The 16473-nt window shown below is 43.6% G+C and overlaps 1 protein-coding gene and 1 long non-coding RNA gene across 2 annotated transcripts in view; both read left to right on the forward strand.

Annotated features, from left to right (window-relative positions):
- LOC134754525 (uncharacterized) overlaps nt 1–16473 on the forward strand; it is a 267264-nt gene that overhangs the window by 158913 nt on the left and 91878 nt on the right. The window lies entirely within an intron of this gene.
- The window catches only part of LOC134754465 (disco-interacting protein 2), a 141254-nt gene that overhangs the window by 118036 nt on the left and 6745 nt on the right, over nt 1–16473 (forward strand). The window contains exons 10-17 of the mRNA XM_063690799.1: nt 1558–1770; nt 4419–4588; nt 6597–6800; nt 8287–8508; nt 11172–11380; nt 13859–14090; nt 14500–14609; nt 14707–16319. Coding sequence (XP_063546869.1) covers nt 1558–1770; nt 4419–4588; nt 6597–6800; nt 8287–8508; nt 11172–11380; nt 13859–14090; nt 14500–14609; nt 14707–16319 — 2973 coding nt within the window. The remainder of the gene's footprint in view (nt 1–1557; nt 1771–4418; nt 4589–6596; nt 6801–8286; nt 8509–11171; nt 11381–13858; nt 14091–14499; nt 14610–14706; nt 16320–16473) is intronic.

Genomic DNA, 16473 nt, shown 5'->3' on the forward strand with positions numbered 1-16473 from the left:
GTATTCATTTCCACGAAAACCTCAAGTTATCAAAGTCAAATTTATCTCGTTATAACTATCGCCTCGTGCATTACAATAACTTATTCAAAGTTCGCGCTTTGTGTACGAAAACTTTAACTAGACGGTTTTAAACTTTGTCATAATATGACCGAATCGCATTCACGATGAAATCATAACGAAAGTCAACCTTAGCTACAGTGTATTATGATACAAATTCAAAGAACTTGTTGCACGAATACCGTGACAAAAGTTGCATTACTGTAAAAGCAAGCATTATTGGACTTTATGTCTTCGGAATAAGGTTTATATGTATATAGTCAGTTAACATTGTGGATAGTACAAGCTCGTAAACAAAACTTGATGGAAGTTTACATTTACATGCAGTGAAATTTTGAGCATTGCGTCGACTAACGCCATCTAGATTGGGATGTCCGATAACAGGATGCAGGATGCGTTGCAGGTAAATGTGCAGTTTCGTCCGGCCGGAGATAGTAGCGGCGATATGTTGAACAAATAGATGTCGCTATAGTAAGTAAATTAGCGTCTATTTCTCTTTGCAGACAATAGGGGATATTACTGCAATGTTCTGCCACCAGAGTGCATCACTAGCCCGTTTAGTAAACCATAGAGTAACTTATACATACTGTGCCTTTAACAATTTTTTGACAAGTTTTCAGAGATAATAAAATATGACATTGATGCATCAAGGCGGTTTGTTTACAGAGTACCTACCGGGAAACGCGAATCCGAAATTTCGTTATCTGCCTCTTTATCGCTCAAATATGCAAGAGTGACAGAGATGTAAAATAATTTAATTTAGATTTTCTTGTTTCGCGATAGGCCCTCAGATTGTGGTAGTGGCGCCCTCTGCGCTGTTTCGCGTAATAATCCCTATTGACAAATTTTGTCTGTAAGCTACACTTTATAAAACACAGTCCCTCGCCGTGTATATCTGTGTGTATGTTCGCAATAAACTCAAAAACAACTGAACGGATTTTCATTTTTCACCTATCAAGTGATTGAGTGATTGAGGAAGGTTTAGGTGTATAATTTGTTAAGGTTTTGTGCAACCCGTGCGAAGCCGGGGCGGGTTGCTAGTTTTTTTAGGGTTCAGTACCCAAAGGGTAAAAACGGGACCCTATTACTAAGACTCCGCTGTCCGTCTGTCTGTCTGTCCGTCACCAGGCTGTATCTCATGAACCGTAATAGCTAGACAGTTGAAATTTTCACAGATGATGTATTTCTGTTGCCGCTATAACAACAAATACTAAAAACATAATAATATAAATATTTAAATGGGGCTCCCATACAACAAACGTGATTTTTTTGCTGTTTTTTTTTCGTAATGGTACGGAACCCTTCGTGCGCGAGTCTGACTCGCACTTGGCCAGTTTTTTTATTACCATGTCGATATTAGTAAGTAAGTACAGTACGTAGCGTCAATACATACATATTATATTTACTTTAGTATTGGACCAGCAATGTACGGTGAATTGTCATCAAACTTTAGTCACTCGATTTCGAACCTTATTCCAACTAACTTTAAACTCATTTCAGCCAATCAATGCTGGCGCACTGCCGCATGCTCTCAGTAGCGTGCAACTACACCGAGGGCGAGCACATGGTGTGCGTGCTGGACTTCAAGCGGGAGACCGGTCTGTGGCACGCCGTGCTCGCGAGCGTGCTCAACGGGATGCACGTCATATTCATCCCGTATGCGCTGATGAAAGTCAGCCCTGCTTCGTGGATGCACATGATCACTAAATACAGGTAACTATTAGATTCATGGACTGTTTTGTACTGCTGATCAGCTCGAACTACAGGAAGACGGGAAAACAGTGTAGACTTCAAGCGGGAGACCGGTCTGTGGTACACGGTTCTTGCCAGTGTGCTGAATGGGATGCATGTCATATTCATCACGTATGCGCTGATTAAGGTCAGACCTGCTTTTTTGATGCATATGGTCACTAAGTACAGGTAAGGTTTGATTGTACATATTATAAAGAAGGCCAGGTGAAGAAAGCTTTGGTGAAGAATCGTAACTTAAGCTGATCCGATCTTCGGCAAAAAAGATATATTATGCGAAAGCGACTGTAACCTGTACAACCTTAATGTATTTTCTACAGCACGAAAATGCTCAGGGATATTCGTATTATCTGAAGTTAACTGACAGCAATGAGAAAATAATATTTCGTTTTTTGTAACAATATAAACAAAACCTCGCTCGTATGCCGCGGATCAGCGAACGAGTAAACTATTTGAAAAAAATCGCGGCACACGAGAGGATAATAAAAATTAAACGAATTTATACTAGCGCGGCAATTCTATACCGACAATACATATTTCTGTTACTGTACAGTTAATCTAATTCTGGGCACCACTTTAGTAACCAATTAATTCGGTGATCCATTTAAACTTCGCCATTATTGCGAATGTGCTTCCAAAATATATTTTACCCGAATAAGAACAATACTATACCGATATATTTATACTATTTTCATCCATTCTCTCAAACTATTTTTACAAATGAGATCACTAACATGGCAAAAAGCTCATTCAACACAACATGGACAGTCTTCAATAAGACTATTAATATTGCAATTGCGAAGTCTGATTCAAAACATGATTCACTTTAGAACACTAGTTCATCATGTCCAATGTGTCATGCTGTATTATGTTTATATTGACTGAGCTGATGCAAATTACTGCCACGCGAAGTTAACATAGAGTTTACAAATCATCTTAAATTAGAGTACATTCAATCTAAAAATAATTTAAACAAGAAAATCACTATACTCTTTCGACCAATGATGTAATTCTATAAATACAAAATATTGTATCATTGTAGGTATCAATTGTACTGTGGTTAATGTCACTCATACATAATTCACAGGGATCATAGTTACGTTTGAATTTCTAAGTAGATGTATAAGCAGGTGTCTTGACGATGTTTTCCTTCACCAAAGAACTGCTGCTATCATAAAGTACGTTCCGAGACTTCCGAAAAACTTTAGCAATCATAATATTAAGGCCGCTCCAGACTACGCGGCGCGAAGCCGCGAACGCAAGTGTGGAGTCGATTTCGCTGTTTAGCGAACTAGACTCCAGACTCGCGTTCGCGGCTTCGCGCCGTGATTCGCGCATGAGTGTGGAGGGCCCTTTATACAAACAATGTACAAGTTTGTAATTTTTTGACCAGCGTCATCATTGTCTACTAAAATAAGATCATATTGTAGGTCAGGGTTTCTTAAAGTTTTTGCAGTCACGGACCACTTTTACAATTAAAGTATGACTCACGTTAGACCGGGCCGTGTCCGGGCCGGAGCTTCCGGTGCTTACTTTTCTATGACATGACAGGTGATCACGTGATGCTTTCCATAGAAAACGAAGCGCCGGAAGCTCCGGCCCGGACACGGCCCGGTCTAACGCGAGTCATCCTTTAAACAATTCCACGGACCTAGGGTAACCAGATACAAATTAGGGCTAGTGTCTTATTAGTTTTATTATATTGTTATCTTTGCAAATGCGAATGTTAGACATGATTTCGATTTTTAAAACATTTATTTATGTATGCCTGAGTTAAGATTTGCTAATTAATAATTACTTGCTTTGGACTAATTTTAGTAAATAAGAATTCCTGACATTATCTTGTTCCGTCCACATTCCTGACAAAAGGCGAAAATTCCTGACAAGTCAGGAAAATTACTAACATCTGGTAACCCTACACGTACCCGGTCAAAAAATATTTTAAGAAAAAATTTAAGACATTTATATTCTAAAATTTACTTTTATTATAAGTTTCATTACATTTAGGTCTCGGTCAAGTTTACTGCAGGATTTCCTAATAAGTATGTTTACAGTAGGTGACTGACCTACAGCAGACCCCCGATGCTCCGGGTTCCGTGGACCCCACTTTAAGAAACTCTGTTGTAGATTGTTTGTCCTTAAGAACATTATAGTTATATTATAATCATTTTGACGTTTATATTTGTGCTACAAGAAAGCAAAGCATTCTTGCTGCTAGTGCTGATTCTAATGGAAGCGAAAGCTTCTGCAATATAACGTAGCGTCGCGAGTTATATTAACCTATGGCACGTGATAAAATCATTATGTACACACTGTTAACGCACACTGTGTCCGTATAAATTGTCCATAGAAGTTAAAACTGTTTTAGTTCTGTATCATCATCATATCAGCCGAAAGACGTCCACTGCTGGACATAGGCGTCCCCCCGGGATCTCCTCAACGATCGGTCTTCCGCCGCTCTCATCCATCGGTTTCCGGGGACCTTAAATCTCGTCGGGCAATCTTGTTGCGGTTGTTAATTCTGTATATGACCCGATATATTTTATAGAGATTGTAGTATTTCCATATGTACTTGTATTAACAAATACTTTCACGGGTTTACCATTTTCCAGGGCGTCAGTGGCGATAGTAAAGTCCCGCGACCTCCACTGGGGGCTCCTCGCCACCCGCGACCACAAGGAGATCTCACTCAGCTCGCTGCGCATGCTGCTGGTCGCTGACGGCGCCAACCCCTGGTCGCTATCATCCTGCGACCAGTTCCTCTCCGTTTTCCAGAGCAAGGGTATGTCGATATAAAGTAGACATGAGACCACAAGACCTCGCAACGCGCTGCGCATGCTGCTGGTCGCTGACGGCGCCAACCCCTGGTCGCTATCATCCTGCGACCAGTTCCTCTCCGTTTTCCAGAGCAAGGGTATGTCGATATAAAGTAGACATGAGACCACAAGACCTCGCAACGCGCTGCGCATGCTGCTGGTCGCTGACGGCGCCAACCCCTGGTCGCTATCATCCTGCGACCAGTTCCTCTCCGTTTTCCAGAGCAAGGGTATGTCGATATAAAGTAGACATGAGACCACAAGACCTCGCAACGCGCTGCGCATGCTGCTGGTCGCTGACGGCGCCAACCCCTGGTCGCTATCATCCTGCGACCAGTTCCTCTCCGTTTTCCAGAGCAAGGGTATGTCGATATAAAGTAGACACGACCACAAGACCTCGCTCAGCGCGCTGCGCATGCTGCTGGTCGCTGACGGCGCCAACCCCTGGTCGCTATCATCCTGCGACCAGTTCCTCTCCGTTTTCCAGAGCAAGGGTATGTCGATATAAAGTAGACATGAGACCACAAGACCTCGCAACTCGCTGCGCATGCTGCTGGTCGCTGACGGCGCCAACCCCTGGCTACTGTCGTCCTACGACCAGGCGGCCTAGCCAAGGTGACAATCGCTATCGCTTCGCCATCGAATCGCTTTGTGTATCTCTATCACTCTTCCAATATTAGTGTGACAGTGACAGTTGCGTTTCGTTCGCTACGGAGCGTTAGCGATTGGCATGTTGTCTACGGAGCCAGTTCCTCTTCGTGTTCCAGAGCAAGGGTATGTCGACATAAAGTAGACACACGACCACAAGATCTCGCTCAGCTCGCTGCGCATACTACCTACTGGTCGCTAAAGCGGCAACCCCTGGTCGCTGATGATGATGACTACATACTTTAAACACACTTTAAACATTAAGCTTTTAAATTACTTCCGACGTTTCGAAGACAATGTCTTCGTGGCCTCGAAGAAAGACTCAATAGAGTTGACATCAACATCTTCTAAATGAGCGAATTGGAACTACCAACACTTTATCTTGTTTGTCTACTTGAACTTTCTGACTAACGTACGAAACAGACTGCAATGTCGAAATTTAAAATTTTCGAGTGACAATGGGGACAATCTTACACAGATCGACCTACTTAAATCAAAGAGAATAGATAGTATAGAGGGTTAATGTCATAGTAAATTTTGTAGTCACAGTAAATTTACTGCCGTTTATCGACACACGATGAAAACTAAAAATGAAAATGTATAAAAATCTCAAAATATGTATATACATATATATGGATAAATGTTTTTTTTTTGGATTTATTATTTTTATATGATTTTGACCCATGTTCATAATCATAATCATAATCATTTTATTGGTAAAGCTAATTTACATGTCAGTCTGGGTACAACTTAAAAAAAATTACTGGAAAATAAATAATCCTTACATAGTAAGCGCAATCACATTACATATCAGTTTAAAACCAAAAAGATACAAAAAGGAGTTCTTTAACTCATATGTGTTAAAAATGTTAAATATCAAACGTCAACGCCATCTAGCCGAGAATAGCCCAAAGGTGTAGGCGACATCTATCCGAGAATCAATTATTCTCGATTTCCGAGGCACGTTTTTTCCTTAGAGTTAGACTGTATTCATCTTATACTTATCTTTGCTTAAATTAACTTAAATTATTATATTACTAGCGACCCGCCCCGTTATACATATAAACCTTCCTCTTGAATCACTCTAAATTAAAAAAAACGCATCAAAATCCGTTGCGTAGTTTTAAAGATCTAAACATACATAGGGACAGACATACAGACAGCGGAAAGCGACTTTGTTTTATAGGTATACTATGTAGTGATGATTTACGAGTGTTAAAATATTTAGCTAAATTGTAATTTGTGTTTTTTATGCTACCGAATAAAAATATTATGATTTAGATTTTTGATTTTGACCTTGTCCCATAACATGTATTTACATTCCAGGTGTTCGCGGTGACGCCATTTGCCCATGCGCGTGCAGCAGCGAGTCGCTCGTGGTTTGCGTGCGTCGCGCGGGCCGCGGGGGCTCCTCCGCCGGCCGCGGCGTGCTGTCCATGTCCGGGCTCTCGTACGGCGTGGTCCGGGTGGACGCCGAGAACTCGCTCACGTCGCTCACGCTGCAGGACTGCGGGCAGGTCATGCCGTCGTGTAAGTGCCACTCCTAACAAAACGCAAGAATAAGAAGAATAAAGAATAAAGATCATTTATTTTCGGCTAAAGGTTACAGACATTCCAGGGGTCTCCGCACTAGGCAGTGCCTGTATCGCGGGGAACCAATTATAATTTAAATATCAGACTTTGTTACAATTAAAACTACAAACTAAGGCTTAATCTAGACACAATATTGAAACTAAATTTTGTTAAATATGACTTCTGTCTCGGCATAATTTTGTGAGTGCAGCAGTTTGAAAAGCAGTTTTTTCGCTTCCATTTGTGTGCAATCCCTGAGGTTACATAGTTTATTTATAGCATTGTATGTAGACGCCCTGATGCGTTCCCCAAAACGTTTGCCAAAAGCTGAATTTACTCTTGGAACGGGTAAATTGAAGAAGCGTTTTTGTGATAATATATTATACTCCTTTGATACTTTAGACGATTTATGTGTTTGTAAGCAAATTTTGTGTATAAACAGGATTACTGACCTGCATAATTTGGTATATAACTACTGAAAAATCCCGGCTGGGATATTGCTTTTTTTTAAATGGAAGGATATAACTTATTCAATATTATGTCATGTAGCTCAAACTAGTGATTCGGTCAAGTTATGTTCTAATATATGGGGAAGACAAACAAATTATAGCCAGCATGAAATTAATGTAGTATGATCAGCCTTTGTGTATGGTGCTTTACGCACACTAGCGTCCCCTCCGTCAACCGACGGGACATATTTCATGCAAAAGGGGGGGTTGCGTCAGGGGTAAGGGAAGGGACGCTAGTGTGCGTAAAGCACCATACCGAAAGATATCATACTACATTCGTTTCAAGCTGGCTATAATTTGTTTTACAAAAAACACGACGACCGAATCATGGATAAAAATTCGCGTTTCGAATCAAATTAAGAGAGTAAGAGCGTAGGCGAGCTTGAATAATCTGTGTAGTGTTGTGAGTTAAGCCTTAGATGAATATTGAAAGCATACCTTTGACATTCAGCCTCGTTATTTAAAACTCGACCTCAGTTTTGTAAATAGTGTTGCGAGCTAGGCTCAGTACCTAAAGTAGAAATGCACCGGATATTCGGTTACTAACCGGTATCCGGCCCTTAAGTTAACATCCGGCCGGATACCGGATAGTGACCTATACTATCCGGCCGGATACCGAATAGGAACTGCTTGATTTCGGAGTAAACAAATTGGATTTAAGAAACAGTCACGGTCATAATCGTACTCGTTTATTATTTTAAAACAAATTAAACATTTCACTCACTTGGACGCGCACTCATTTCGAACCTAGAAATGAGTCCGCGCGGTTCACTACGGGTCAAAACCTGCGCAATGCGCACCTGAAAAACCGAAATGTAGATATATTTCCGCCGGCCGAATATTCGGCCGAAAGTCAGGCCGTACATCCGGTAACCGGCCAAACAACTATCCGTTGCATCTCTAACCTAAAGTTAATATCAGAATTTATTTCACAGGCGTAATCGTCGTAGTCAAAATGGAGGGCCCCGCGTACCTCTGCAAGACGGATGAAGTCGGCGAAATCTGCGTGCTATCCGGGGCTACAGGATCTGGCTACTGGGGTTTACCGGGACTCACGAACACAGTGTTCCGAGTGAGGCCGCTAGACGCTGACGGCGAGACCATAGGAGAGGAGAGCTATGTCAGGAGCGGGCTGCTGGGATTCTTGGGGCCTGGTGGTAAGTAATAGGACATATTTTCAGCGAATTTAGTATTTTTCGGTTATTTCCTAATAGGTACTGACAAAGCGTACTTGTTTTATACTAACAAAAAATGCGGCCTTAAAAAATAGTCACTGTCTAGGTAAGTATTGAAAAACAATTTCGAAATTTCGAAAAAGGGCTTTATAGGATAGGAACACGCCAATATTTGCATGTTACCTGGACTTGTCTAAAGCATTTGACCTGGTGGTATACGACTTGCTGTGGGACAAGCTGACCAAAACAACGGTGTCACCGGAGTGCGTGTCCCTCCTGAAGTTCTGGTACGCCAATCAGGTCAACCAAGTGAGATGGGCAGGTGAATGGTCTGACCAGTACAAATTAGAATGTGGCGTGAGGCAGGGTGGACTAACTTCTCCGATCCTGTTCAATCTGTATATTAATGAGTTGATTGAGGAGTTGAGCAGCATGCATGTCGGATGCCATATAGACGGTGTTTGTGTAAACAACATAAGTTATGCTGATGACATGGTGCTGCTCGGCCCCTCGATCAATTTCATTAGAAAACTGGTTTGTAGATGTGAGACCTATGCTGCTCGGCATGGTCTTAGGTATAACGCAAATAAAAGTGAGATGATGGTTTTTAAAGCTCGCAAATTCAACCCTCAAAGTATACCTACGATCATGCTGAGTAGTGTGCCTCTCAAAATAGTTAGCAAGTTTAAATATCTGGGTCACATAGTAACAGAGGAGTTGGATGATGACCTAGATATAGAAAGAGAAAGAAGAGCCTTAGCAATCAGAGGCAACATGCTCATCCGTAGATTTGCAAAATGTTCAAGGGAAGTTAAGCTCACACTCTTTAAAGCATATTGTACATATTTTTATACATGCAGTCTATGGGTGAAGCATACGAAGCGTGTTTATAACGCGCTTCGTGTTCAGTTTAATAATATCTTCAGGATGTTGCTAAAGCTGCCTCGCCGCTGTAGTGCGTCAGGCATGTTTGCCGAGGCGCACACGGATGGCTTCCATGCCATCAGACGCCTCAGGGTAGCCTCTTTGCTGAGACGAGTGAGAGGCAGCAGTAACAGCATCCTGAGGATGGTAGCTGGACGCCTCGACTGCCCTATATTAAGGCACTGGGCTAATATTGTAATAGGCAGTACAAATTAATAAAGTAAGTAAGTAAGTAGGTATTTGTTTGTATTTGTTTTTGTTTTTATGGCTAGCTCTTAATTATGTAAATGTTGTAAATGTTATAATTAGACTAACACTTAGTTTATAGGTTCCCTAGTTTAAGTATCACTAACAAAATATGGATTTTTTGAAAGTCTGAATTAAATAATTTTTATTTTATTTTATTTTATTTTTTATCATCCCCGCTAGAAGGGATCAAAGTGGTACTTTTCTGTTCTAGGACATGATTTTTTTTCTTTCTTGCATACAATTCTTTTAGGTTTAATAATATTTTGGAACATAACAATATCCTCATAGGTGATGTGAAAATCAGTATGTGTCAAGGAAAATTATTTCCACCTTGGGCGTTAACACTTGAATCCCTCACTACGCTCAGGACTCAATGGACGCCCTCCCGTAAATATGTCATTTTGCTCCCTTGTAACACAATATACTATTGCTGAATTGAAAATGCTATTGTAACGAATTTACTAGCTTTTAATGTCCGATGTAAACAAATAGGATGATTTATTGTATAGACAGTAGCAGTAGCCACGGGGGCAAGGTGTTCAAAATGGTGGACACAACTTTACTGTTATAATAGTTATTTACGATACAAGTGCGGAAAAGAGGAAATTCGAAACGAGTGGCGATAAATTAAAACACGACCGCAGGGAGTGTTTTAAATCGACACGAGTTACGAATTACCTTTTCGCACGTGTATCGTACAACGTTTTACAGTACATATGGCCCTTTAAACTTTCGACATATGCACGAAAAGTGCTCATTCCCGCACTAGTGCGAAAAAGTAGCACCATTGTACTGTAATAGTACATTTTACAACTAGTGTGAAAAGACATTTCACACGTGTTGTAAACGACGTTTTTTAATACAATTGCGAAAAAATAATAAATTAATATATCATTAGTAGAATCATACCACCAAACCAAACCAAAACCAAAAGTACCTATACAGCCCTTGATAGTTGAGCTGCCGCAGCCCGCGATACCTTCATACTCGTGCGCGCCCCGGCCGCGGCCGCCGCGGGCCCGGCGCGGGTTGGTCAACGACACCTCCGAGTAACTCATGAGGCCCTGGTACCTGCTCCGCGCTAAATTCAATTTTAACTGCGTTTCGAAAGTATAGTTTGGAATTAAAAAGTAAAAAGCACTAGTTCGAGAAATTGAGCTTCTCGCACGCTACGCAGCCACAAAAAGTACCACTTTTTGAGCAACTGTATTAAAAAAATATTTAAGAGCGTGTGCAAGAATGGCGTTATCTATAAACTACAGATGTATGATATAGTTAGACTGTAGTAAGGCGCCAAAAAAGGCCCATCGCTTTTTTATTTTCTTATTTTTATTATAAACTTGCAGTTTAGTCCAAAATTTGAACCCATTCACACCTATAAAAGTATGAAATTATGAAAGTAGGCAAACTCAATAACCGGGCCTTCTTAGGCGCCATCTTCTGTCAATAAATAATAACTTTCTTCTCACCAGGTCTCGTGTTCGTCTGCGGGTCCCGCGACGGTTTGATGACGGTGACGGGCCGCAAGCACAACATGGACGACATCATCGCAACCGTGCTAGCCGTCGAACCGATGAAGTTCATATACCGTGGCCGAATTGCTGTGTTCTCTGTACGAGTGTTAAGGGATGAGAGGATCTGCATTGTAGCCGAGCAGAGGCCGGATTGTGGGGAGGAGGAGGTATGTTATATTAATAGTGCTGCAATCTAAGTTCATATACCGCGGTTATGGCTTCTCTGTACCCTCGTACTCTGATGACGTTGATGGCCGCAAGCACAACATGGACGACATCATCGCAACCGTGCTAGCCGTCGAACCGATGAAGTTCATATACCGTGGCCGAATTGCTGTGTTCTCTGTACGAGTGTTAAGGGATGAGAGGATCTGCATTGTAGCCGAGCAGAGGCCGGATTGTGGGGAGGAGGAGGTATGTTATATTAATAGTGCTGCAATCTAAGTTCATATACCGCGGTTATGGCTTCTCTGTACCCTCGTACTCTGATGACGTTGATGGCCGCAAGCACAACATGGACGACATCATCGCAACCGTGCTAGCCGTCGAACCGATGAAGTTCATATACCGTGGCCGAATTGCTGTGTTCTCTGTACGAGTGTTAAGGGATGAGAAGATCTGCATTGTAGCCGAGCAGAGGCCGGATTGTGGGGAGGAGGAGGTATGTTATATTAATAGTGCTGCAATCTAAGTTCATATACCGCGGTTATGGCTTCTCTGTACCCTCGTACTCTGATGACGTTGATGGCCGCAAGCACAACATGGACGACATCATCGCAACCGTGCTAGCCGTAGAACCGATGAAGTTCATATACCGAGGGCGCATTGCTGTGTTCTCTGTACGGGTGTTGAGGGATGCAAGAATCTGCATTGTAGCCGAGCAGAGGCCGGTATGTTTAAGCCACTTATAAGTAAAAAGAGGAGGAGGAGGTATGTTTAAGCCACTTATAAGTAAAAATGCTGGTAATTGAATTTAAGACATTTTTATGGGCGTATTCGTTATTTCTTTTTGGGTGTTGAGTCGAGTGGTGCTTTTTATTACAACACTCACATCAAAGGAAAAATACCACCACTGAGGCTAAGTTAGATCGGCAATCCAAAAGGTCTGAGTCTTAACTACTTTCCACTGGAGTGTAAATCAAGCCAATATTTAATATCATATAACTGACATTTGTATCCGTTACGTATGTTTGGGTCATACAACAAGAAATAAAATACAGGTATGCCAAAGAAGTATAGAAAGAAGCATGTTGGGTTTAAAATTAAAAGACAAGGTCAGAAACTCTACCATACGAAAAAACACAAAGGTAATAAGATGCTTTAGAACATGCACAAAAGCTTAAATGGAAATGGGCTGGTCATGTGGCCCGAATGGACAAGACTAAATGGACAAATATAGCCACCTTATGGAAAGGCCCTGAAGGCCAGCGAAGGTCAGGCAAACCGACAGAACGATGGGTTGACGAGATCAGACGGACAGGCGGAGACAGATGGAGAAAGGAGGCGCAAGATAGAGACAAATGGAGACAACTGGAGGAGGCCTTCACCCTAAGAGGGGTCCTTAAATAATCAAAATAATTCAATGATAATAAATAAATATTTAATTTAATTTGTAATTGTATTGATATATTTAAATGATAATTGACTTTTTGTGAAAATAACTAATAATTAATGCATGAAAAACTACGTAATTCAATTTTCTTAAGGAACTAACAGGCTTTTTATTATTTATTATTTTATTATTTGCATCTCCTCGGATTTCACGGGCCTATAAATCCCGGTCTTTTGATAGGCTTGCGTGGGGATATAGATCCAACACGTAGAGGCCCCTTGGAGAGCTTTAATGTCATGTAGAACGCCTGCTGGAACCCGTTCACAGGTGCAACAATAGACACCCATGAACCGGTCGCAGCAGGCATTGGGACTATTGTAGAAAAAGTGAACAGTATACCGGTCTATGGATTGAAGTTTGGGTGGACAATGAGACTGGGCTATTGAAAAGAAGTCCGGACACCTGCCATAACAATGCTAACACACGTTATCGAGGCAGGTGGTGACTTGCCGCTGACTAGATGGGCCCCTGAAACTGCCGTCCGTCGTGAAGACGACCAGGAGCAACACCGGTGTGAGCGGCTCAGGGGTGTCGAGAGGTGTGCGCCGCTTTCTACCCAGTGACTGTCAGCAGCCACTGTGCCAACTCGCGTCTTATGCATCTTTCACTTCCACCCCTGGAGCATATAGCTCTTACGACTCCCCTCTGGACGGCCAATGAAGGCAAGCCAGAGCTGAGAGTCATGCGGGTCCCCTTGGGGTCCACTCCGACCGACGAAGACACGCCGGAGACGGAGACCCTGACCGACTCTCTGGAGCACTCGGGTCCGTGGGGTCGTCACTCCCCAACAGCTCGCCACAAGCTGCCCTGCGGGCTTATTTTATTATTATTATGTTTGGGTCATAGGTACAATTAATTATGTTCACGTCTTTCCTGTGGACATACAATTAACTCCTATAAATCCAAATTTTTTTGTTAACCTGTGTGATAAAATTTAAACTTATAGATATATTCAAGCTGTTAACACTATACTCCACAGAACGGACAATTTTGTTTTAATTACCCTCTCAGTAACATTAAAATTCTCTTTCAGTCATTCCAATGGATGTCCCGCGTGCTCCAAGCAGTGGATTCTATCCACCAGGTCGGGATCTACTGCCTGGCGCTGGTGCAGCCCAACTACCTCCCGAAGACTCCACTCGGCGGGATCCACCTCAGCGAGTGCAAACGGCGCTTTCTGGAAGGGACGTTACACCCCGCGAATGTGCTGATGTGTCCGCATACTTGCGTCACCAACCTGCCGAAGCCGAGGGAAATACACTCAGGTTATTATTATTTCTTCATTTTTCTGCCCTTTGGGTGTAGGCCTCCTTCATTTTGCGCCATTCGTCACGGTTCTGTGCGACTTGGAGCCACTGCTTCCCCGCAGTCTTCTTGATGTCGTCGTCCCAACGCATCTGGGGTCTACTTTGAGGACGCTCTTCCCCCCATGGTCGCCACTCGAGTAGTCGTTTACTCCACGAGTCGGTTTTTCGTGCGTTCTTCATATCTATGTGAGGGTATGTCAGTCAATAGACGGGCGCGTTTGGCTCACGATGGCTCCGGGTTGAGCGAGTAAAATAATGTGTCATGGGTTAGAGCGTACAGTGCCACCTCATTCTGATGTCAAACAAAGAACACGATTTTTTCTTAAACTTTAAACACGTTTCTAACATTTGATGTATTTGTCCGTAGACGTTGGGCCGGCGTCGGTGATCGTGGGCAACCTGGTGCAGGGCAATCGCCTGGCATCCGCGCAGGGCCGCGATATGGGATATACAGATGACTCAGACGCTGCTAGAAAGGTAATAAAGAATGGATATGTGAAAAGAACACTTAATTGTTGTCTGTTAATATTCAACGTTTCGATGAGTATCAACTTATTTACGTATTTTGTTTCAGTATCAATTTATATCTCAAATCCTGAGATGGCGCGCGCAGAGCACCTCCGACCACGTCATCTTCACGCTCCTCAACTCGAAGGGCGCCGTGTCCAAGGTCCTGACCTGCGCCGAACTACACAAGAAGGCCGAGCGGATCGGCAACCTCCTCCTAGAGAAAGGAAGGGTCAACACTGGAGACCACGTAGCGCTCATTTTCCCTCCCGGGATTGATCTCATTTGCGCGTTCTACGGGTGTCTCTACGTAGGCGCGGTCCCCGTCACGATTCGGCCGCCGCACCCGCAGAACCTCCACACCACCCTCCCGACCGTCAGAATGATCGTCGACGTCAGCAAAGCGACTCTAGTCCTCTCAAACCAGTCTGTGATAAAACTGCTGCGGTCCAAGGAGGCCAGCAACGTCCTCGACAGCAAAGCTTGGCCCATCACGCTCGACACCGACGACATGCCTAAAAAGAAACTACCAATCTTATACCGCGCGCCCACAGCAGAAATGCTAGCGTACCTCGACTTCAGCGTATCCACTACAGGAATGCTCGCCGGCATCAAAATGTCGCACGCCGCAGTCACGTCTCTCTGTCGATCCATGAAAATCGCCTGCGAATTATACCCCTCCAGGCATATAGCGCTATGTCTAGACCCCTACTGCGGCCTCGGATTCGCTCTCTGGTGCCTCAGCAGCATCTATTCCGGACATCACTCGATTTTGATTCCGCCTTCCGAAGTGGAGATCAACCCTGGACTTTGGCTCAGCGCCGTGTCTCAATACAAAGTAAGGGACACGTTCTGCTCGTATGGAGTGATGGAGTTATGCACTAAAGGGCTAGGAAGCTCCGTGAATCAGCTCAAGTCGAAAGGAATCAATTTGGCTTGCGTGCGAACATGCGTCGTCGTCGCCGAGGAGAGGCCGAGGATAAACTTGACGAATTCGTTCTCAAAGCTGTTCTCGGCGTTGGGGCTCAGTCCTCGCGCCGTCTCGACATCTTTCGGCTGCCGAGTGAACATAGCGATCTGCTTGCAGGGCGCCTCGAGCCCCGAGCCCTCTACGGTGTACGTAGACTTGCGTGCGCTTCGCAACGACAGAGTCTCGTTAGTAGAACGCGGCAGCCCGCACTCGCTATGTCTAATGGAGTCTGGAAAACTTTTACCCGGCGTGAAAGTGATCACAGCGAATCCTGAAACGAAAGGGCAATGCGGGGACTCGCATTTGGGTGAAATTTGGGTTCAATCGCCGCACAGCGCGAGCGGATACTTCACGATATACGGGGACGAGAGTGACTACGCGGACCACTTTTGCGCTCAGCTGGTGACCGGGAATACGGGTGAAGTTTACGCGAGGACGGGGTATCTAGGGTTTTTGAGGAGGACGGAGATTAGTACGACTGCGAGCACAGGGGACGACAGTTCGTTAATGATCAGAGACAGCGACACGGAGTCGCTGGCGTCGGCGTGCGGCAGCGTGAGCGGCGCGAGCGTGCAGGAGTCGCACGACACGCACGACGCGGTGTTCGTGGTGGGCGCGCTGGACGAGACCATCATGCTGCGCGGCATGCGGTACCATCCCATCGACATTGAGAACTCGGTCATGCGGTGCCACAAGAAGGTTGCTGAATGGTGAGTGTGATGTTATTTTATCAAAATTTTAAAAGTTAAATAGAATTTCTCGGTATCCCATTGAATCGAAATGCATATCTTAATAACATCGACTGCTCTGATGACGGATCGTTAAGAGGCCGTAGTCGATTTTGGAGCAAAAATGTATAATTGA

The sequence above is a fragment of the Cydia strobilella genome, chromosome Z (assembly GCF_947568885.1).
Source record: "Cydia strobilella chromosome Z, ilCydStro3.1, whole genome shotgun sequence".
Lineage (NCBI taxonomy): Eukaryota > Metazoa > Arthropoda > Insecta > Lepidoptera > Tortricidae > Cydia > Cydia strobilella.